The 24,897-nt window shown below is 39.4% G+C and overlaps 1 protein-coding gene across 2 annotated transcripts in view; it reads right to left on the reverse strand.

Moving 5' to 3' along the window:
- Positions 1-24,897, reverse strand: part of CRYBG3 (crystallin beta-gamma domain containing 3) — a 124,852-nt gene that overhangs the window by 91,846 nt on the left and 8,109 nt on the right. The window contains exon 2 of one of the 2 annotated variants that reach the window (XM_021070691.2): positions 13,433-13,499. The exons of the other annotated variant lie outside the window; for it this stretch is intronic. Coding sequence (XP_020926350.2) covers positions 13,433-13,499 — 67 coding nt within the window. The remainder of the gene's footprint in view (positions 1-13,432; positions 13,500-24,897) is intronic. 2 annotated transcript variants of the gene reach the window in all.

A 24,897-nucleotide genomic window follows, 5' to 3' on the forward strand; every position in this document is an offset into this window, starting at 1 on the left:
CATAGCAGTGACCACCCCATATACCTAACTTGCTGAGCCACAAGGGGAACTCCTAATTACATTTTAAAATCTGCTCTAAAATAACTACTCTTTGCCCTCAGCCTAGAGAACAAGGAAGTTCAGCCTGTCACAAGATAGGACCACTGTCATCTGCCAACAAAACTATCTGCCATTGTTCCAACAAGAGAGTTCCAGAATGAAAGCACTCAGCAATTCATGTAAACACTAGCAAAACATCAAGTCCAGTTATCCTCAAAGATGTTGGTGTTATGCATATAAAGACTACAGATGAAGGCATATATATCTTGGGAACTTAATTAATATGTTGTAATGCAGTGTCCTTTAGGTCCAGATTCACCCATCTATCTATTCTTTCCATCTGTGTCCAATACAGGAAAACAAAGGAAAGCATTAGGTACAATGATTAATAAGACTCTGCTGTGGCTTCAAGGTGCTTACTAGAAAGAGAGTCCTTATATCACTGGGTGGGGCTGAGGAGAGGTGAGAACACCACGGAGGCAGAGTTAATATGGCTGGGGGTGGGGACAGCCCACTGTACAGAGGGGTAACATTTGAGCTGGCTCCTGAAGGGTAAGAAGAGCAGTGGAGACACAAGGTAGACGGAGCATGTGTCAAATACACTGAAGTATGAAGTGTGTCTATTACGGTGGGGGTGTGGCTGAAGAAGACGGGGGGCAGGGAGGGGTGCACAGAGGATAGAGAATGAGGTCGATAAGATGACCACTTAAAGGTGGAGAGTGAGGGATAACAAAGTGGCAACTCGACCAAGTTTTCTAAATTGGGAAACCATTTAAGTAGTTAAACCAAAAATGGATATGGAAAATAGAAGGAGAGGTGAGATTAGGGCCTTTGTGGGGGCAGGGAGAGGTGAGGCAACAAACTATGGAAGTGGCAAACGTGTTGACTTTTCGGGCCTCTGGTGAAGCAGTCAGAGCACAGTTAGGAACTTGGCAATACACAACATGTGCAGGGGAAAGGGGGGCCAACCAAAGAGCCCTGGGGACAAAAAGACTAAAACGCAGGCACAAAGAAGAGCAGAAATCAGTGAAACAGATGGGAAAGGCCAACACCAGACCAGTCGTTCCTCCAGAGCACCACTCCAGAGGCAAAGAACAAAGGATATTTCCAAAGGATATTTTCCACTGTGAGGGCCCCTCACTGTTCTTCAGAGATGCGAGGCCCGCCCCTACCTCTGGAACTGTGCATTCACTCTTCTCTTTGCTAGAATATTTTTTCCCCAGATAGCTATCTGACTCACACCCTGACATCCCTTCAGACCTTTACTTAATTGTCACGTCTCCATTGGAGGTTTCCCCAGTCACACCATCTAAAAGAGTAAACTCCTCCACTCTGAAACTGCCTATATCCCTTCTCTGCCTTATTTTCCTCCTTTGTACCCTCTAGTATCAAATACACACCCACACATTATTCAATATTTATTCCTTCATCTAGAAAGAAAAGCCACAAGGGCAAGGTTCTTTGTTTCATTCACTGTGGTATCTCTAAGCACCTTGAAATGTGCCTGACAATAAGAGATGCTTAAAACCTATTGGATAAATGAAGGAATGAAGACATAGAAAGCCCTAGGAAGGCAGGAGAAACAGTCATAACAGATCAGGAATTTGAGAGTACAGCTGCAAACTCAAGATGTTAAAACAGTGAACACACAACTGGGTAACAGGAACACTCAGTAAATAGAAGGTTTCTCTGAGAGACCTTTTAACTAGAAAAAAAGAGAAAAAAAAAAAAAAAAAAAAAAACGTGGACAGTGGAGGGTCCAAGACACAAAAGACTTTTTGTTCCTATTCTGTGCATTAGCTCTACACCTGGAAGAAAAGGAATACCTGCTGTTCAAGAGAAAGATGACGGGCTCAGTAAGAAAAGCAGAAGGTGGTAAGGCGAAGAGACCAGTATAGACTCTATTACTTCTAATAAAGGGGAAACATGAGCCTCGAAGTGGAGTAGGGACACTTCCTCTTCCAAGGACAATGGTAAGGAAGTGGCTAATGTCTAAGCAATTCTTTAAGGGGGGAGAAGACAATGAGCGAAGTCTAACAAGTAGCCCTGACCTCAGTAAAGTGAGAGGAGAGATGATCAGCTGAAGGAGAGACACAGAGGTGGAGCTGGGATCTGAGCTCCCAAAAGAGAGGAGACTTGGAAGAGTATTGCTGGAGAATGCAGCAAGAGGGGAAGAGGGGGTGTACCAAGCAGCAGTTAGACTCAATGCAAACTTTAAAGTATTCTTCCTCCCACAAATGATGAATAGCAAGATACTACGCCATGGGCTTTGATGCAAAGTGAAAAAATACACCAATAGCCCTACTTTCACAGAACCTACATTCTAGTCATGAAACATATTTGCAGGTCTAATTGGCATTAGTTCATCACCTCCTTAAGTAGCTTCTAGCAGGAAGCAGGTGCTGTCCCAACATGGTGACTGGCACAGGGAACAAGGTCAAGAAGGTCAAGGGAAAAAGAGTACACCAAACAGCATCTATTGACAGAAAAACAGTTAAGACCCAGACGACTCTTCCTTTACTGTTTCAAGAACCTGGCTTGGTCATCCTTTCTCCCTAAGACCCTTGTCTTCACTGTGCATAGCAGGACAAACCCCTAAAACATGCTGAGCCCCATTCCTTAGCACCTCTACTCCAATGACCTCCTCTTCCGCTCAACCTCACCTTTTCATTTACCCTAACCTTTGTGACTTTATCTATAACCACCCAATCTCTGAACCTCAATCTCAAACATTCCCAAATGTTTATATCCTCTCATGTTCCCAGCTCTCCTACCCCACTGCCCCAGGCACACGCACCACACCAGTCCTCCTGCCTCACCTCAGCTTCTGGCCTCTCTTACTCTGTCCCTTTCAGTCCCCACTTATTATCATGTTTTTCTCTACCCAGCCATCAAACATGGCTAATTAGCTCAAAGCCTCTTTTGTTTGTTCTTTGGTCATCCCTGCTAAAATAATTCTGCTTTTATCTTTTACATGTCAGTGAATACATCTTGCTTTAAAAATCTACCCAGGGAGTTCTCCCATGGTACAGTAGGTCAAGGATGTGGCATAGTCACACTGCAGTGGCTCAGGTCACTGCTGTGGTGCAGATTTGATCCCTGACCCAGGAACTTCCACATTCTACAGGTGCACCCCCCAAAAAAAATCTGGGAGTTCCCATTGTGGCTCAGTGGGTTAAGAATGGACATAGTTCTTAACCTGAAGATTCAAGTTTGATCCCTGGCCTCGTTCAGTGGGTTAAGGATCCAGCATTGCAGCAAGCTGTGGTGTAGGCAGCAGATGTGGCTCAGATCCAATGTTGCCATGGCTATTAGCATAAGCCAGCAGCTGCAGCTCCAATTCAGCCCCCAGCCTGGGAATTTCTATGTGCCACAGGTACAGCTGCAAAAAGGAAAAAAAAAAAAAAAAAACACAGGGTAAATAAGCACAGCTATGCAGATTCAGGCTGCCAACAATTCATAATTTACAGCCTTCTGCTGGAGGCTGGAAATCAGTCTGCAACCTTCCCCATTTTCCACAGCAGCCATAACAAATCTTTTCCACATCCCTTGAGCCACACCCCTTCCACTATCCCATCCCTCGCTCAGCAGATGACCCTAACTTCAACTTCATAGAGATCTCTCTCATAGTCTCGCTGCCACCTCTCCTCTATTCATCACAGTAGCTGCATCTGTCCTATTTCTTTCATGCAGACTCAAGATAGAGGGAGGACTCCTCCTCCAAGGACCCACCAGGGCACCACTTTATAAGCCTTGATGTCTCCTCAGGAAACCAACTTCCCATCTTTCCAATATGCAGACCACCATTCAAAAGTCTAGTCCAGGGACAGCCTTCTCTACTCTTTTAACTACCAGCCTCCTTAAAAGGACTCACCAACCCTTACCTTCTCCTTTCCCCTTCCTCCCAATGACTCCTTTAGCTCCTGCAATCTGGCTTCCTTCTCAGTTGTGCCCTGACCACTGTCTCTGAGATACATGTGCTACTTGCTAATTAAATGTACTTTTTTTCTGCTCTTGGTCACATATGATGTGTCTGCAGAAGGTGAGACTGCATCTGTTCCTGAAAATCAGTCTTCCTCTAGCTTCTATGACATCACCTTGAGGCTCCCCTTCTTTCTCTCTGAAAACTCCCTTCATCTCCTTCAAGTTCACATCCTTCTAGCCATCCCTTACACATCACATTTCTCCTATTTCTATGCTTTACCTTCATGATCCTCTAATGAGATCTTATTTCCCACAGGATGATTAATCAGATGATTCCCAGATTTGTATCCTCAACTCAAGACTGTATATCCAACTATTAACCAGTCATCCATAACCACCTCAAATTCCATACATTCAAAACGGAACTTGACCACACCGTGTCTCCATTCTTCCCTTTCCTGTAAACTCTAACATTCCCACTTGTTAAAAACTCAGATGAAACACCAGGACACCATGACCTCTCCTCCCAGAATACTGCCAGCACTGAGTGATGTACCCTGTTTTCTTGCTTCTACTCCTAAAGCTCCCCAGTGTGCTCTCCAGACAAAGCCAGCACGGTCCTTTAGCATTCAAATCTGGTCATTCTTAAAGCCCTCCAAAGGCTGTATACCATTGTCAGGATAAAATCCAAACTCCCTAGCATGTCATTCAAGGTCTTGGTGGATCTAGCCCTGTATTCCTCTCTGATTTCATCTCTTGTCACAATGTTTATGGTGCCCAATGTCACCATATGCATTCTCAGCAGTCTATTTTCTCCCCTCTTGCTCCCTTGTTCATTCTGTTACACAGGCCTGCCTTTGTCCAACACTATTAACACTGCTGAGACCACTTATCCCTTGTCCTCTTTGCCTGAGAAATTTCTACTACAATTCAAGTTTTTCAGAACGGAAATTTCCTAGGCATGTGTGTATATACATAATATATTTATGTTACTCTAGTAAAGAACTGTAATATCCTTATTTTTTCCTTGTCACCATAAGGTAAAGTCAGACAATTTTATGCTTTCATAATAAGTAGGACCATTACCTAAATTATTAAGTTACCCAAATCTGGCATTCATCACCTAGAGAATTCATAACTAGGGAATTCCAGTTAGTTTTCTCCTAAGACATCTGGCACAGCACATTACTTGCATATTTGCTAATATTTAAAATTGGGGGTTTGTGGTTGGCATATGCACCCTATTGTATGTGGAATGGATGTTCAACAGGGACCTGCTGTATAGCACTCTACCCAATATTCTATGATAACCTATATAGAAACAGAATCTGAAAAAGAATGGATGTATGTAATGTATAACTAAATCATTTTGTTGTACAGAATTAGTACAACATTGTAAATCAACCACACTTCAATAGAACTTTAAAAGAAAAAAATTTTTAAAATTCTACCACAGAAAGTGGAAACGTCCTCAATTTTGAGGAAATATTTATTATCACCTCATTACTACCAATATCTGAAATTAACTACAGTTTAAGTGGTGCTAAATATTTTAATTTAAAATCATTATTTATCTTTATTGTAATGGATTTAGTCTGCAGTGAGTTGTCTGATTAACTCTATATAAACTATTGATATATATTGCATCAATTTTTTTAATAAATGGAATAACTAATATTAAGGTGCAAAGGTGAATTATTTACACCCCCATTGTTAAAGTAATTTTGCTTGGAAGATTACATTTTTATCACAGAATTTTTTGGCCACTAAAAAATGTAAAGAGACATACAGGCTTGTCACCAACTACTCTGCCCTGATAAGCTGGTCATCATTTAACATAACAAAGTGTTACTCGCATCTTTTAAGTCACAACACACCAGTGTTGGGAACAGCTCTGAGATATCACAAATAATTTGTAACTAAAATTAGTTAGAAGGATGAAATTTTGCTTTTTAAAAATGCTCTAGAATGGAACCAAGGTTCTATCTGTAGTGTTACTTTATCATTTCTATGAAGTTTCTGATAAGGGGCTGTAGTTATATATAGTTTACCAAGTGCGTGCCCTTAACCACAGGTGACCCCAGCCAGTCATCTAACATCTAGGATTCCGAGCTGCTGCAGCTGTTGTGTAGGCTGGCAGCTATAGCTCTGATTAGACCCCGAGCCTGGGAACTTCCATATGCCCTGGGTGAGGCCCTAGAAAAGACCAATAAATAAATAAATAAAAGTCTGAGTGATACAGTAACAGATTATGGACAGGAAGGGCTGACCCTGGCACAACAGGGAGGGAAATAAAGAAGAGATGCAATCCCTGATGTCAAGATTGGGGAACTGGTAGCACCTTTCAGCAGGACAGGGAATGCAGGAAGAGAAAGAAATTAGGATAAAATACACTGAACTCAACTTTGAATGAGTCAAATCTCAAACCCAGTGACATTCACAGGAAAGACCCATCAAAGAACCAGCTCCATCACCCTGAAGCTCAGGAGAACACCCTGAAGCTCAGGATAGATGTGAGCTTCATCACAGGCTGAGGTGTAAAAATAAAGTCAACCAGGGCAGGTGTCCAAGGTGAGAAGAGAAAGGAACAAGACGACATAATGTAGAGGAAATGCCATTCCTTCCTGTCATGGTAGGAAAATTTCTCCAGTGAATACACTGGGCCAGAACAACATGTGTTTTTAATTCCATGAGAGCTTTCTGGACCCCCTCTAACATTCTCAAATCAGTATCTGGCACCTACAGAGGTAAATTTACTCACAAAAATCTAGTGTCCATAACCCTTCATCCCCAATTTCCATTTTGATAAGGTACTCCATCACACCACAGACCAGGACTATTCCAGGTCTACAACACGCTGGAGCTGTTGCACATCAAACCAGATACCATGCAATACATTCAATACCCAAGAACTCTGAGATACCAAGGCCCCAGAGCAGCCAGCCATATCGACACGCTTAAGTCCTGGCAGTCCCTGTGGTCATGTGAATGGTGCAGTGACACACAGCACAGTCTCCAATTCAGGCACCCTGACAACACTCAGCCCTTATAGAAGCAATCAAGGGGTGAGAATTTTTGCCTTCTGGCTAAAGTTCAATATGTATATATTCTGTATTGCCTTCTTTTCAAATGTTTTAGAGAAGCAGTTTCTAATAGCTGATTTTCATACTATCCACCCAGAAAAAGTCGGCACCATTCTTAAGCATAGAGTTAGATCCTAAGTTGTAGTCAGACTTTATATGGCAAGAAGGCCAGCTCTTTTCCTGAGTACCTATTCTGTGTCAGATATCATGCAGTACAGCACATGTTATTGCAGTTAATTTTAAAACAGTTCTATAAAATAATGACTCCCACTACAGATCATCAAACCAAATTTCAGAGAGGCTGAGTAAATTTTCCCAGGTTACAAAGCTACCACATGGAGATTAAGGATTTAAGCCCAGATACATCTGATTCCAAAAACTGTGTTATTTTCATCACTGCACATGTAATTTTAAAACTGTTCCAAGGAGGTGCCATGGTTGGCAGAGGCAGGGAATACTGGCTGACTGTGAGGCTCTAGACAAAGTCTTCTCATTATCAACAGGGGAGCTTTGCTTTAATCTGTTTACATATGGGGTTCCAAGTCCAATTATAGCTAATTTTTTTTAAAGAGTTCCTATGTTTGAAAAAGAAAGTTTAAAAAACTTGATATTAAATTGATGTCATACCGCTAATTGCTAAGGGAAGAAAGATAGCAAGCATGTATTAGGGCCATAATTTATTTCATTTTCTTTATTTATTTTTTCTTTTTTGTCTTTGTAGGGCTGCACTCATGGCATATGGAGATTCCCGGGCTAGGGATCAAATAAGAGCTGTAGACGCTGGCCTATGCCACAGCCACAGCAACCTGGGATCCAAGCCGCATCTGCAACCTATGCTACAGCTCATGACAACGCTGAATCCTTAACCTACTGGGCAAAGCCAGGGACCAAACCTGAGTCCTCATGGATACCAGTTGGGTTCGTTAACCACTGAGTCATGATGGGAACTCCCCATAATTTATTTTATAAGTTAGTTCAGTAATTAAATTTCTCCTAAACATGAAAATATTTAATATATTTAAATTTGACTACCACTTCACCTCTGGCCAAAAAAGCGCTGAAAAAGACCAATAAGGAAAGAAGAGTTACACAAATCAAAACATGAACTGATGCGTAATTTAATATATTCATTGTACTAAACAGTACTTTACCCTCAATATAGGAATTGATGTAAAGAATAAATTGTGACTATTTTTCTTCAGGAAGATACTCTTAAGATAAAATTTCTCTATTTTCTCATATCAGTAAACAGTGGCAACAATAAAAAATCAAAAATTACTTATGATAATATTAAAAAATAAGGGTTTTAATCATTAACAACTAACAGTAATATGCACTAGATTGACAGTCCTTGGTTATCCACAAAAACATTGTGGCCATATATCAACCACCACCTCTTAAAAGATGCCAGACCTTCAACAAACTTGTACAATCATTTATGAGCAGCAATTCTAAAATGGGGCAAGAGTTCAATTTTATATAAAGCATATGCCAAGCCATGAGAACAAGCCTAATAATCATCACTTTACTTAGTCCTGGTTTGGAGACTCTAGCTCTTAATTTTTACTATGATTTCTTTTTTGGCAAATTAAGTTTATAAATATACCTTACAAATTAAGCTCATAAGTGGAAAGCATTATGGTAAAGAACTGCATCTGAATTCTCCTGCTTCCTCTCCATAACAGTGTGAATTTGTCATGTGACAGCCTCCCTGAGATTCCCATCCCTCAGCAATAAAGAGAGATGAAGATTCTGATTAACACTATAGATATACCACACGCGCTGATTTCTTCTCTTGCACTCCAAAATGACAATAAGGGGATTTTTTTAAAGTTTTAAATTCAAAGTGAAGAAGAATTATAAATACAAATAGAAATATAAAGAGAATTCAGAAATGATTTAGAAGGCAAAAGTGAATGAAGCCATGGTAACTGATCAAAAGCAGTTTCTACCCAAGTGTCTGCAATGGGGAACTCTGACCACACGGGGAAACAATCTACAGACAGATTGTCAACAGACGCACCTGGAAAGCTCAGGATGAAGACACTAGGTGCTAGTTAGGGAAACATGGGACATGGATTAAAAGTAGAGTTTGGTTGAAAATCTCCAAATGGAGTACTTGTCCCCAGGGCTCTTACCCTGTCCCAAGGAGTTAAAAGATCCTCCCCACTTCCCACCCTCTGCCTCCCAAATGAATACAGAGAGAGCATCTCTGAAAATACTGAGACTTTGGGGCAGGCTGATTTGGAGGTATCAAAGCCCATCCATGTGGAAATGTCTGGAACACTGACAATCACATCTAGAGCTCAAGAGGGATGTCAGGGAGAGATCTGGGAACCAAGAGATGAAGCAATAAGACTGCAAGACACTACTTTGGAAGATTGCTACTTAGGAGGATTGAGGACTTTGAGAATCATGTACCTAAAGAGTAACTTATCCAGAAGAGAATCAGGGAAGGAAACAGAAGGGAATGACAGAGGCAGGAATTGAAACAAGAAAATACAATGTCATAAGGGCAAATATTTAAAAAAACATCTCTGGAAGGAGACAAGACTTAGAAAATCTAGCATCTCAACCAGATAAATAGGGAGTTCCCGCTGTGATTCAGTGGGCTAAGAACTCGATATAGTAGTGTCTGTGAGGATGTGAGTTTGATCTCTGGCCTTGCTCAGTGGGTTAAGGATCCAGTGCTGCTGCAAGCTGCAGTGTAGGTCACAGATGCAGCTCAGATCTAGTGTTGCTGTGGCTGTGGTGTAGGCCTGCAGATTCAGCTCTGATTCAACCCCTAGCCTGGGAATTTCCACATGCTGCAGGTGCAACTGTAAAAAGAATAAAATATCAACTGGTTAAATAAAATAAGAACTAAGAAAAGACCACTGATGGTCAGAAGAGGTCAGGTTTTGTGGAAAGACTTTCACTCATTTAGCAACTACGACATACATGCCAGGCACAGTACTAGTTTTCCCACGTCTAAGATGTTGGGAGGGAGACAGGAGTCAGAATAGAAATAATTATGATTAAACAATAATTAAACAATAATTATGACAGACTTTCATATACGTTTGGCTAAGAGGTAGGAGGAGTAAAATGCATTGAAAGACTTAAAGGAAACCACATCCATGAAAGGAAAAGAAGAACAAATTTGTAAAAAATTGTATGTAGAGAGAAATGGAAGAAGCCAGTGATGGAGGCATAGGCAGAGTCAAGGCGAGGTCCAAAAGAAGGCAGGAGATAAAAGACTGCTACCATTGGTAGGGGGATTTAGGAAGGTTAGCCTTGCAAGGAGGGAAGGGATAAACATTCCTCTGACATAGGCAGAAGGAAGCAAGGTGTTAATGCATGCCTTCCCTCTCCTTTAAATCAAGTAGACATGAATACAGCAAGAGTCCAAGGCTATAAGACAAGAATGTAGGCCCCACAGAAAAATAAAGGTAGAATGTTAACTAAATATCTAAAATTCTTGCCAGCTAGATATAAAATAAAAACTTTATCCATATACAAGAAATATATAATTTCAGTGGAATGGTAGACACATGTGTAAGAAGTAGGGTACCAATGTCATCAAAAGATCAAATTTGTATAGCATATAAGTGGTAGTTTAAGAACTAAGAAGCTAATGATGTCCAAAACATCTAGTGTATAAAGCATCTATAGTCTCTAGTTGTTTGAAAAATACAATTAATTTTTTAATAGCTTAAATTTCTAGCAAAACAATCTTCAACATCTTGATTTGGTATCTCAGGGTCAAACAAAAAGAAATGCATAAAAATACTTATTATACATAAATCTGTTACATTTTATACTTAAGAGGAAAAATGGTGCACATTTTTTCTTATCATGGAAGGCATTATCATAAAATTCAGGTTAAGAAGATGGAAGCATGGCAGGAACTGTTACCTTACAGTGGAGTGCTATGCTGTAGAAAACCATTCATGAGAAAGAAAATAAATGCATGCTTTATGCCACTTGCTAAATGAAAAAATTTTAAATGAGGCAATTTAAAATAGCAAGATCATAAATATTGTTGCTAACCTTTCCCCCCTCCAAGGTATGGGGCTGACTATTGATATTATGAAAACACATTTTTTTTTTATTTTCACCTGAAGCAAAAGAATTTACTATATAGCACAGGGAATTACACTCAATATCTTATAATAATCTATACTAGAATTCAATCTGCAAAATACGCATTTTTGGTGCCTGGCAGCAGCAGGTCCCCAAACTGGGTCTGTGTAGCTAGGTTGAAGAAATCCTACCAGTAGTTTCCAAAAAGAAAAAGCAAAAAGAAATACAGGTACATGGACCAAAATACTTACACTACCCTAATGAAAGTGCCATGGTACCCCTTCTATTATTAACCAGACCACCCATGTATAAGTAATCCTATAGGCCTCAAGCCATAAGAAAAACACTCTCATGACATAAGCCATATTTACTTGGGGCTCAAATCCCAAACTGAAGTTATCCTAGGCACTCAAACCAAGATATTTAGAATAGACAGGAGTTCCTGCTGTGGCACAGTGAGTTAAGAATCTGACTACAGCAGCTCGGGTCACCATGGAGGTGCAATGGATTAAAGGATCCAGCATTGCCAAAGCTATGGTGTAGGTTGCAGCTGCAGCTCAGGTTTGCTCTCTGGCCCAGGAACTTCCATATGCTGTGGATGCAGCCATAAAACTAAAAATAAAATTTAAAAAAAGAATGGAAAGGAAAAACTGTAATTGTGGAGGCCCAGCCACTCTATTTGCTCACCAAATATACTTATTAAAACCACAAAGATGTAACTTTCTGGAGGAAAGCTCTGCAGGTAGAAAGAAGGACTATTGGAAATTAAAGACCGAGGGCCAAGTTTGAAGACCAAAGGTTTTTTCTAGTGAGATTAACAGCTCAAGTGTTATATATCAGTTACCGGCTGAGTAGGCAAACAGGTAGGGAAGAATAGAGAAGAGGGTAGGGAAAGCAGGAAGGTTTGCTGAAGGTCGAGGGTGGATGCTGAGGGATGAGGGATTAACAAAGAAAATGACAGGAACTGGCAGCCAAAGAAACTTCAAACTGTGAGGTCTCAGAAGTAACACATGTACTTCCTGTGAAACAACTCAAGGTCAAGGTAGCACCCAGGGACTTAGGCGTAAAAATCTTCAAGTAGGGCAACTTAGGACATGTAAAATCTGAAGGAGAGGAAGAAAACTATAGAGCTTGTACAGTGGTGAACCAGCCGGCTGGTTAAAAATTGGCTGCAAAAGAGTAGGTAGGAAGTGTTATAAAAACTGGGAGCAGGATTTAGTAGCCAGAGTTGCAAAGGAATGATGAAAGACAAGGGAGGCAAGGTGATCTTGACCTTTATTCTCTCAATAAAGTATAAAAATTTTAAAAATCAGATTCTGGAATTTTTCTTTCAAAAATATTTATATTGTTAACTATGATGGCAGGAATAAAGAATGAAAAGAGCCTATCTTTACCACATTTAAGGCCTTTGGACCTTATGTAATGTTTAAAAGTCCCCTTATCAGTAATGAATTCAGCTCACTTTCTGGTCCTTCCACTGACCAAGCTAATGGACCCTGAAATTCCTGGAAAGCACAAGCTTTCTCCTTGACTGATTGCCACAAACTGTTTAAAAAGAAAGCAATTTGGAACCAAACTCCCTGAATGTGGGACAGCTACCCAAACTTGATCACACATCCCCAAACACAAACATCAACTTTCTAGAAAATCACTTACCACTAAAAAGAAAGGCTTACAAGGTTTAATGGTTTTCAAGAATTTTTAACCATACCTATCAATAACTATTTAGGTAGAAGTGTAGCTTATACAGTTTTCATGCTTGTCCTGTGCGAAGAAAGCCAGTTCAGACATAACCTGAACGAACATCACACCTTTTATTTATATTAAGATTCTCCATAGCCTCATCTTTTTTAATGCCTATGCTCAGTGTCATTTGGAATATAACAATAATGACACGTTGTTAACTTCCACACTCTCAAAAGCACATTAGTTGTCAGTAGCATTTGAGAAAACACAACATAAATCAAAGAACTTCCTAGGGACAAGACACTGTGGAGGTCAAATGATCCAATTTATAGATTAGAAAACAAAAGCAGAAAGAAGTTAAATACCTCAGCTGAAGGCCTCACAGCTGGTTAGTGGAAAAGCTGGGGGTAAGAGCCCCACCATCTAAAGTCTCTCTTCAATTCGCTTCTTCCACCCCCACGTCCCACCCCACCTCAAGACGCAAATGTCCAATAGAGCTGGGCTGGAGTTCCATGTAAAGTAAAAAGACTTTATGCTCTTTCTTAAATGGAAAATGAAGATAACAGGATCTAAAAGAAGAAGAGCACAAAGAAAAATAATTCTTGATATAAAATAATATTAATTTAAAACTATACCTTTACTGATTCTGATGAAAGCACATTTTCCTTTTTCTGACTTGTGCTCATGGGCTCATTTTCAACACTGAAAAATAAAAAAAAAAGTTTCTTTTGAAATTGAAATTAATATAACCATACACTTTCTGTGTTTAATCCAAAAACTGAAAGTTGCTTTATATACAATACTCAAAAGAGTCACATATAAAATGTTATGCTAGGAATATGTAGATTTGAATCTCTACACTTGAAACACACATTCAGAAATGCTCATCCAGGCTCCAGACATTTTTTGTGAGTCCATTCTGGGCTACATTTTCTTATGCTGATGACGAGCATTACACCAATGATGCACCTGAACAAAAGGAACACCAGTGTACGACCATCGCAGTCTTGGGCAGTGTAAACATTCTTCAATTTTATTTATATTAGGGTTCTCCATAGCCTCATCTTTTTTAATGCCTATGCTCAGTGCTAGTTGGAATATATTTACACTCAGCAAATTTTTATAAACATGTACAGTCATCTAGCAAATTCTGGGAATATTCAAAATAGATGTAAGTTTATCTAACCGCAAATGTGTCTCAGATGCCACCTGAGAAATCTGATTTTCCAGAGAGTCATTTCTAATAGTCTTGTCTGGAGTACCTTCAGAGATGCCTTATGAAATGTCATAATAACTTAACTTTGCCTGTTAGGCACATACATTTTAGAACTAATTTATGTTCCTATGTTTACATGTTATTTTGTTTTCATACTTTCATAATCCCAGACAGATTGAGGAGCTCCACTCTAAAGAGTATCACAGGACCCTACCATATGCTGGGGATTGTGCTTGGCCTTGAAGATTTAAGAATGTAGGGTTTTTGTAAAACTCAGTCTGGTATGAGGAAACTGATACACAAAGAAACTAATAATATGGTTTGATACAAATTTTAACTGCTGAATGAATGACATACCATGGAGCTCAGTGAAGTGCCTACAGAGGAGGCACAAAGGCAGGGGGTAACAGAGAAAATGCCATTTGGGGAAGCCAAGTTCTGTTTATTTTTAATACAAGAGTGGAACACACAAACTTGCAACAGGCAGAGGTAATCCTGCTAGAGCTGAGAATGAGACCAGAGGTTAGTGGATACCAGACCACAAAGAACCTGCCTGACCCGTTACAGAATATGATCTTTGCCCAAACTAGCACTGGGAAGCCTGCAGGCAGCAGAATGAGTGGGTGAGGAAAGACATGGGGAGTCATGGCCACTAGTGGGAGAGAGATCAGGAGGAGGGGTCAACAGCTCAGATCAGAGCAGGATGCGAAGAGAGGACATGATTGTGCTTATATTTTCTATCCATTAAATCCAGTGCAATTGTGCAGATTATCTAGGGAACAAGCAATAATGATAAAAAAAAAAAGAGAGAGAGAGAGAGAAGGGAAAAAAAACTAGATCAAGAACACCTGCAAAACACAATGGATTAAAATTTTCATTTAGTCTCCGGCTCCATGCAGAAATACAAGGACCAACAAGATATAGCCATGCGCTTACTGTCTTTTAAATATCAGTAGGAAAAAGCAAGCATGTAAATAAGATAAATATGTGAGCTATGTGTTTATCATATAGAAATTCCAAAACAAGGGACAAAGTAGAAAAAATAATATACAACACAGAATTATGATCTTTCCTCTCTCTACATATATTTATAAAATAAGAATGTCTCAAATGGTTAATATTTTAAATGTGAGTGGGTTCTTATCTCTTTTTTTTCCCCATTTGACTAGGCTCATCTTTCACAACAAGGTTATTTACAAATTCAGGGGTTTAGTTTTTTTTTTTTTTAATTGAACGTCAATCAATGCTGGTCCCCTTAAGCTCTAATCAAGGAAAACAGACTGGCAGAATACACATAAAAAGAGCATGATATAAAAATTGGGGGTATAAAAAATACGATACTTTTAAAATTGCACCTCACAAAATCAAATACCTCGGAATACACCTGACCAAAGAGGTAAAGGACCTATATGCCGAGAACTATAAAACTTTAATCAAAGAAATCAAAGAAGATGTAAAGAAATGGAAAGATATTCCATGTTCCTGGATTGGGAAAATCAATATTGTAAAAATGGCCATACTACCCAAAGCAATCGACAGATTCAATGCAATCCCTATCAAATTACCCATGACATTTTTCACAGAACTACAACAAACAATCCAAACATTTATATGGAACAACAAAAGACCCAGAATCGCCAAAGCAATCCTGAGAAACAAAAACCAAGCAGGAGGCATCACTCTCCCAGACTTCAAGAAATACTACAAAGCTACAGTCATCAAAACAGTGTGGTACTGGTATCAAAATAGACAGACAGACCAATGGAACAGGATAGAGAACCCGGAAATAAACCCTGACACCTATGGTCAATTAATCTTTGACAAGGGAGGCAAAAACATAAAATGGGAAAAGGAAAGTCTATTCAGCAAGCATTGCTGGGAAACCTGGACAGCTGCATGCAAAGCAAAGAAACTAGAACACACCCTCACACCATACACAAAAATAAACTCCAAATGGCTGAAAGACTTAAATATACGACAGGACACCATCAAACTCCTAGAAGAAAACATAGGCAAAACACTCTCTGACATCAACATCATGAATATTTTCTCAGGTCAGTCTCCCAAAGCAAGAGAAATTAGAGCAAAAATAAACCCATGGGACCTCATCAAACTGAGAAGCTTTTGCACAGCAAAGGAAACCAAAGAGAAAACAAAAAGACAACTTTCAGAATGGGAGAAAATAGTTTCAAGTGATGCAATGGACAAGGGCTTAATCTGCAGAATATATAAACAAGTTATACAACCCAACAGCAAAAAAGCCAATCAAGCAATGGAAAATGGGCAAAAGACCTGAATAGACTGTTCTCCAAAGAAGATATACAGATGGCCAACAAACACTTGAAAAAATGCTCAACATCGCTGATTATAAGAGAAATGCAAATCAAAACAACCATGAGATACCACCTCACACCAGTCAGAATGGCCATCATTAATAAATCCACAAATAACAAGTGCTGGAGGGGCTGTGGAGAAAAGGGAACCCTCCTGCACTGTTGGTGGGAATGTCAACTGGTACAGCCACTATGGAGAACAGTTTGGAGATACCTTAGAAATCTATACATAGAACTTCCATATGACCCTGCAATCCCACTCTTGGGCATCTATCCGGACAAAACTCTACTTAAAAGAGACACATGCACCCGCATGTTCATTGCAGCACTATTCGCAATAGCCAGGACATGGAAACAACCCAAATGTCCATCAACAGATGATTACATTCGGAAGATGTTTTATATACACACAATGGAATAGTATTCAGCCATAAAAAAGAATGTCATAATGCCATTTGCAGAAACATGGATGGAACTAGTGAATCTCATACTGAGTGAAATGAGCCAGAAAGACAAAGACAAATAGCATATAACTTATAACTGGAATCTAATATCCAGCACAAATGAACATCTCCTCAGAAAACAAAATCATGGACTTGGAGAAAAGACTTGTGGTTGCCTGATGGGAGGGGGAGGGAGTGGGAGGGATCAGGAGCTTGGGCTTATCAGACACAACTTAGAATAGATTTACAAGGAGATCCTGCTGAGTAGCATTGAGAACTTTTTGTCTGGATACTCATGTTGCAACAGAACAAAGGGTGGAGAAAAAAATGTACTTGTAATGTATACATGTAAGGATAACTTGATCCCCTTGCTGTACAGTAGGAAAAAAAAATTTAAAAAAAATTGGGGGTATAATCATGAATACTACTGACCCTAATGATTTTATAAGTGTATTCTCTAACTACAATCTATTCTGAATGACCTAAAAACTCTAACATACAACAAGCACTTTGGTATCCTAGTTCTTAGTTCCCACAATTTCTGAAACTCAACTTATTTAGGATATTCACAAGGCTTTCTATAAACTTACTGCCTTACTGAAACTGTAAATGAAGATGGTAAAAGTGTCTTTTCCCATACAAAAATGCAGTTCAGGGTCCATGGGATTTAAGGCAGAACTCAGTATTTTCTAATTAGTTCTAAATATTTCCATACTATAAACACAGACAAATTGCCAGAAAAACACAGTTGTTAAGTCAGCACATAAGTATTTTGTATTGCACAAACAACTGAAGAATTTAAAGCTCAAATCACCAAAAGAAACAGTACGTGATACTTCATGAAGCTTTTGGAAACATATCTTATGTTTATGTTTCATGAATCTTAATGCTAAACCAAAATCTTAAAATGTTTTGAGTTATAAAACAAACATTTTAAAATTTTAGCTTAAGTATAAAAATGCTTCAATTAAAGCTTTCCCCACTTCTTTTCTAGATTACTAGAATCCCTTTTTCATTGGTCTCTAGTATCTTTGGGATTGCTCTCCTTCAATCCATTCCTCCTCCTGGTCAAAGTGATTGTTAATCTGTTCATGACATTCTCCTGTTCAAAAAATTCCTCAGTAAATTCCCATCAGCTGATGAATAAAATAGAGCATCCTTAGTGTGGCTATGGATAGTTATTTATGACAGGGTCAAGGATACACCTGTTACATAGAACCAGTTCCCATCCTAAGATTACAAATTTCTCCTGCCCGCCACATCTTTCCCTATCTTGTCCATCTTAAACTGTATTTTTTTGTGCTCCTACTGCACCCAGTGATATCCCTCATACATTGCTGCTCTTTACGCTATTCACTGGTCAGTTGTCTATTTGTCTGATTAGAGTTTGAACTCATTTAACTCAGGAATGGTATCATTCACAGCTGAATCCCTGAGCCTAGCATCCTTCCTGGCACTGAGAGGGCACTCTACTGTTAAATGAATTTTTAAAATAAATGATAATCAAACATTCTCCATTTGTGCATGCTAAATCAGAAAACACTGTTCCTGTGGGAACAATTTAACAATACGCAGTAATCTTTTTTCTCTAAGGAAGTAGTATATAAGTCTCTTGAAAGCATGTACCATCCACTCTCATTCTGGATCATCTTTTAAAGGTTTAAAGAGGGGAGTCGGGCTGAGAGAAGAAAATTACTCAACAGAAACAAAGATATTTTCAGTTGATTTACAAACACAACACAAAATATTAGAATGGAGTCTGTAAAGACACTCACAACACTCGATTCTCATTAATCTGTTAGTAAAAAAAAAAAAAAAATAACAGCAAAGTCTCAAAATGCTTGGAGTGGTACACTCAGACTCTCCAAAATATAAGGGAAAGAGAACCATTTCAAATTTAGATGATTTTAAACCTTAAGAAAGAGACAGGCCTTTCCTATTGTTCTCTCACAATATAACCCCCCCTGGGAATATTTCAATAGCAGTATTTTTAGAAAGCACACATTCTGCTCATGGCAGGGGATGAGGGGTAAGAATCAGAATCACATGTAGGTACAAATAAGACAATCTTGCATTTTAACAGCCTCATTTTCTAGGCTAACAGAACTCTGGAGGTAAATCTTTCAAAATGGTCTGGATAAATATCAAGGTCAGAGTGACACAGAAGCTCCTCATTTTTGAAGCAACCTTATTTAGATCACAGCTGAAAACCAGGAATCCAATGTATAGCCATTAAGCATCTAGTTACTTTATGCCAGATGTAAAGTAAAACAGATCTCTTGGGCCATAAAAATGGGGCATATTTACATTCTAATGCTCAAATAACTTACACAGACAGTCCCTATCCTGTAATGTAAGATATCTCTTACTCTTAGTTTTAATCAAATTCTAGCAAGGATTTCCCAACTCATGGAAAGTAAGAAGGAGAAAAGAAGATCCAAGAACTCACTCACCAGCTATGTACTATATCCTTTTCAGGTGCCAGGCACTGTTCTTGGTAGGGGTTGAGCATTGAACATAGCAGACAAAAATCCTGGTTTCTTTAAACATACCAGACTTATGACACAATCCAGATAGGTCAAGGATTCTCTAGATGCACTGTAATCACCTGGGCTACTGTGTTTTTAAGGCAGATTTCTGGGCCTGATGGTCAAGGATTCCAGCTGGAGTAGAGCCCAGGAATCCACATTTTCAACAACCGGCTACCCCTTCCCTGGGCTATTCAGAGGCAGGTCACCTTCTGACCACATTCTTGATAAACAATGGCCTGAGAGCCTGTCTCTATTCAGCTGAAACCAGCAACTCAGAGTTGCACAGGGGAGAGAATGATCTAGCTGGAGGGATAGCCATTTAACATGCTTTAAAAGGTAGGTATCAATTATTTGGAAAACTCACTCACGTGGAACATTACCCATTTTCCAACACTGATGCCCAGCAGAGCTGGCCCTCGTGAAGAGCGGTTGCCCTAAGCAGAGCACTGCAAGTTGAGTGGGACCAACAAGAAAAACCCCCTTCTTTTCATGTAGACCACAGACTGAAGCATAAGGGATGCTGCTGAGCCTCTTCCAGAGTCTGTTTCTCAAGTGATAAGAATGCTGCTTCCCAAATGGAGGGGACGTGGGTAGAAACAAGAGTGAGGGAGACAAAGCTCTTCCCTCCTCCCCCTCCTGGAACACCGCTGCTGGGTACCGCCTTCACTCTGCCCTTTCTCTGATACATCACTACTATGGCTGCATCAGAAAAGTCTGGAAACATTCAAGAACCAAATACAGCTTCCACAACTGTCTTCCAGAGGCTTGCCCACTTCTCAGTGGATCACTGAGCCTATGATTTCTTGTCATTTCCAGGAAGGAGGCAATCTTTGCTACTGATGACATCATTAGCTGTAATTCTGAGCATTCCTAAACACAAAGTCACCTCATAGAAGGTAGTGTTTTTGGGGCATGGTCTTACCTCTAAACAGTCCCCCCACTCCACCCTTCACCTGCCCCCAGGAACTCTCCATCATTCCTAGGGGCCCCTGCTGGGATTTCCCTGCTCTGGTTCCTCTCTACCCCACTCAGGCAGCATGATGCTACCTGAAATTACCCTCCCCCTCTAGATTTTCACTTTCATTGTACAGGGTATGGTCCACAGTACAGGAACCAGCAATAGTGCTGAGGGCATAGAAAGAGAATCAGGATAACCCTCTGTGATTTTCTCTTTCCCTACATTAACATAAAACCCTGCTGGTTCCAGAAGCCTGGTCTGCTCAGCAGTGTCTCCTCTAATGCAACTTCCTCAGGCTTCCCTTCCTGGCATGTTGATCCTCACCTCAGGGCCCACTTGACAGAACTCCTATGGTGAAACCCTAGAAGCAACCAGAATGTGGCCATCCCTTGACATGGGATCAAATCCTACTTCAGTAAAACCTTGGAGGACTAAATGGAAAAAGAATATGGACCAAAGAGAGGTCTCTTCCTTACCCACTCCCTTTCCCATTGCCACAAGTAGCAAGATGCCTTGCAAAAACTCAAAATGGACACAGGTCTGTTTCAGGGAAGGCACCTAGGGACAAAAAGTGTTTCAGTCAAAATGCCCCTTTCTGGATCTGATTTTTTTTCAATTTGTAAATTGAAAGGGTCAGACCAGCACTCTGCCAGATCTAAAATCTCATATAATCCTCCAATAGAGTGAATTGGAGAAAGAAACAGGTGGGATAACTTTGAGGCTTTTATGGTAAAGGAAGAGAAAGACTACGGACAAGAAACCATCTCGGTCAAAATTAACACCAGAGCATTATAATGAGGAAGCAGAAACTTCTACTGTCCTTTATTTCGAAGTGACAGAGGCCACCACCAGGCCTGTCCACTATTCCCTCGGACTCCACTCTCCCAGCCCTCACTTAGGTCCTTAAATACAGTATGGACTTTACCCCTACATCCTCCAAAGGGTATGCTCACACCTTGGGGATATCTACAGTAAGCTGAAGATCTTTTCTTAGTACCACATCTTCACATGATAACCCCCAGAGTCCTCTCTGTTCACTCCTCTACTGTTGGTTCCTTACAGATTAAACTGATTTTTAAGCATTGGCCTGGAATTCCATCCAGCACCTCCAACCTTGCTTCTGTGGGTATAGAGACAGAGTTCCACACTGGCTATTTGCAAATAACCATCTAGAAAACTATCCATTCATAAGCAGTGACTGCCAGCAGTAGAGTAGTACTTGTATTTTTTAATGACCATTAACAGAATATAAAACAGATGGTTATGGCTATTTCTGGGCTTCAAATTAAAAGGTAACTAAAAGCTGCACTTTTAAGACAAACAGCATGTATTTTAGCCCAAACATCTGGCACCTGAATTTCAGAACTCTTTGTAGAGAAACTGGGAGAAAAGGTAACAGACATGATAACGAAGCTCCGTGGCTTTGCAGTCTTAGGCTCTTCTGATTGTCCTTTCGCCATAACGTCAGCCCTCTCCTATAATTTATGTATCTACCTTGAAGCTGATTTACTTTCTGTTTCTACCTCATACTCCTGAGATGAGACCCATAATTACAGTCCAATCACAGGCAACAGAGTGAGAATCTCAGTAGGTTTGACGTATACCTGAGCTGTCCATCTACACGTGACATAAGCAGCTGCTCTGCTCTCCCCAAGTCCTATTCCTCAAACCCTTCAGATTCTGAATATTTGTAACCCACGTCACAAGAACTGACATTTTCAACTTTTGCTGTGACAGGAACTCAAAGCAATAGTTCAGGTACCTTTGAAAATGGGACACTCATTCGAGTATCATTCAACCAACTGTTCTGAGGGAGGAGCAGTGGAGACCAAAGGACAGGTGAGACTGTGCCTTCTCAGAGCCTGATGAAGGCCGACCTCACCTTCAGCTGCCAAATCAAATCCTTCTGTCAGTTCTTCCAGATACCAATAAACTGACACACTATGTGAGACTATAAAAACATACACACACATATAAACACATGCCAAAGTGATACTTGGGAAAAAAGTATCTCATCATCTCACCTCCTTACCAAGGACCAGCTCAGCTCATCTGGCCCCTGGCTCCATTCCATTCTGTTGTCTCTGCTTATTCTGGCATTTGTGCCAAAATGATTCTGCTCCTCTGCCTGGAAAGTCCTTTTCTTTGATTTGCTCTTGTCCTATTCCCAAATATCATGCAGATCTTTGGTCAAATGTTACCCAACAGGCCTCTCATGACCATCCGGCCTACATGGTACTCCAGACTCACTACTTTCATCATATCCTCTTCCTTCACCCTGCCTTGCTTTCTTCAAAGCATGTTAAATACAAATCTATATAACTTGTTTATTTTCTGCCCTCTCTCATCAGAATACAAACCTTCTGTAAGCAGAGACACATTTAGATATTCAAACTAGATGGTTAAAAGTGACTTTTAAAGGATTAAAATTAAAGGGTTAACTTTTTAAAGGATTAAATTTAAAACCATTTTTTATAATTGTAAAAGTATATGTACTATTGTAGAAAATAACAAAGCACCATTGTTAACTGGGAAAAAAATTCAATTTTCAAAATCCTGAAGAGAACTTTCACTTTCTCTAAAAATATGTCTACATATAGACATGCATATAGGAAATGATCTAGAAAGAACAGCACTTGTCTCTGAGAGGGGAGAGTTATGTATGAGCTGTGCTTTTTTTCAATTTTCTTATAATTTCATATTTGCTGTAGAAAAGGATATATAACTATTAAAAGGCAAAAAAGTATTGTACTTGATTTTAAAAAGCAAATAAAAACAAGTCAGTGAAAAAATGCAAGGAATGAATTCAGATAAATAAGAAACACTAATAGTACAAATATTACATAATGGCAGTTTCTTTGTATCGTAATAAATACAACATTGCCAAGTAAGATCCTTATCTGCCTACCTAGAACAATGAAACAATTAAAATTATTACCATACATATTTTCAGCTTTGACTAATATAGCACAATGCCACCTCTCCAGCCAAGGTATGCTCCTCAGTGCTTTTGAAAACAAAGACAATAAAAGGCTGAGAGTTTACTGTTGCCAGTTATCAAAATTTAAAATTCAAAAGTATTTCATTCCTTGTCATAAGCAGCATGGCAGTTATAAAAAATTATGATCTGCCACTAAGGCAGTATTCATGTTTTGTATAAATTTTAATGCAAAGAGTAAAGCAGACAGATATCTTGTAAAAATCACACATAGTATTTCCAAGAGCACTTAAATGCCATTTTCACGTCATCTGGCACTGCTATTTGTGCTACTTGTTCTAAAGAACATGTAAAAGATATGCTTCTTCAAAAGTATGCTGTACTCCTGAAACCAAAACTGTATTTTATATAAATGGAAAGACTGACTTTTGACTTAATCCCAAAATTGTAACACTTACTTTGGCTCAATGAATAAGAGAAATGTGAAGAGGTATAAAATAGCTAAGGTCCCATCTACAATCATCAGAATCAATATAAACTGTCTAAAGTTCACAAATAAAGAATAGAAAATCGCCATATGTACAGAAAGATGAGAAGAAACAAATGAGATTAAAAGTTCCCTCTATTAAGAGAGCCTCAATAACAGGCAGGCCCATACCTGTTAAATGCTCCTCAATCTGTGTAATACCCTTGGTTCCCTTGTTCTTATTTTAAGAGGTGAAGAAAAATTTGTGCTCTGCTTTCCCCCCAAAACTGAATGCATGCTTTGAGCCAAAGACCACGCTGCTCTGGACTCCAAGAGCCCAGCACAGTACCTGGTACAAGTGGCACCAAATGAATCCCTGTTAAAAAAAATTGGTGAGGGTTTCAAATCAAATGATCAGAGTGTTAGGTCCATATAGAGGAAATACCCAATGTATCTTCATGTATGACCTTCTGAGTAAGACAAAAATCTTCCTCTTTTATAAGCACACTTTATTTTGTACATACCGGTTACCCTCTGGAGTTTGGGCAGGCATGCTCAAGCTGAAGCGATGCTAGACATAAGGACCACCTCCCTCCATCTATAATCACAACTGAGAGAGCTAATGAAGCACCCAGAGTCACACTGCTTCTCAAGCAAATGAGTTAGATGATCTCACAAAAATGAGTTCAGTTGATAATTTTAAGGCTCTGTTAATGCCACCCAGTTTCACACTGCAGATTAATAATACATAGACTCTGCATTCCCTTTATTTACAGCCTTAACCATACTTTTCCCCACTTGAACAAGTTGACAGAGTTCATTCTTCCTTTGCAGAATTTTTGCCAATTCAGAATCATACATTCTCTTGTTTTTTCCCCCTCCTTTATACAGAGATATTAACTAGGTCAAAACCAGTCTTTTTTTTTTCTGAAATAGGTAATTCACACAATTTTTTAAATATGAAGAGGTCTAAAACGACAAATCTCCCTCCTGTGCCTCATTCCTCACCCAGACTTTCATCCTCCTGAAATAAACACAACACTAGCAACAGACATTTTTTCATACTCCATTTTCAAATGCAAATGGAAGCATACTATACATAATGGTTTATATTTGCTTTTTTAAGTTTTTACTTAATGTATCTAAGAGATATTTTCTTATAAGTACATAAAAATTTTTTTTTTTTCTCTTTTGGCTGCATATGGAGTTTCCACG

Source organism: Sus scrofa, chromosome 13 (genome assembly GCF_054392235.1).
Source record: "Sus scrofa isolate SSC_HxYL_T2T_F1_AM1 chromosome 13, Sscrofa_HxYL_maternal_Yorkshire_Landrace_v2.0, whole genome shotgun sequence".
NCBI lineage: Eukaryota > Metazoa > Chordata > Mammalia > Artiodactyla > Suidae > Sus > Sus scrofa.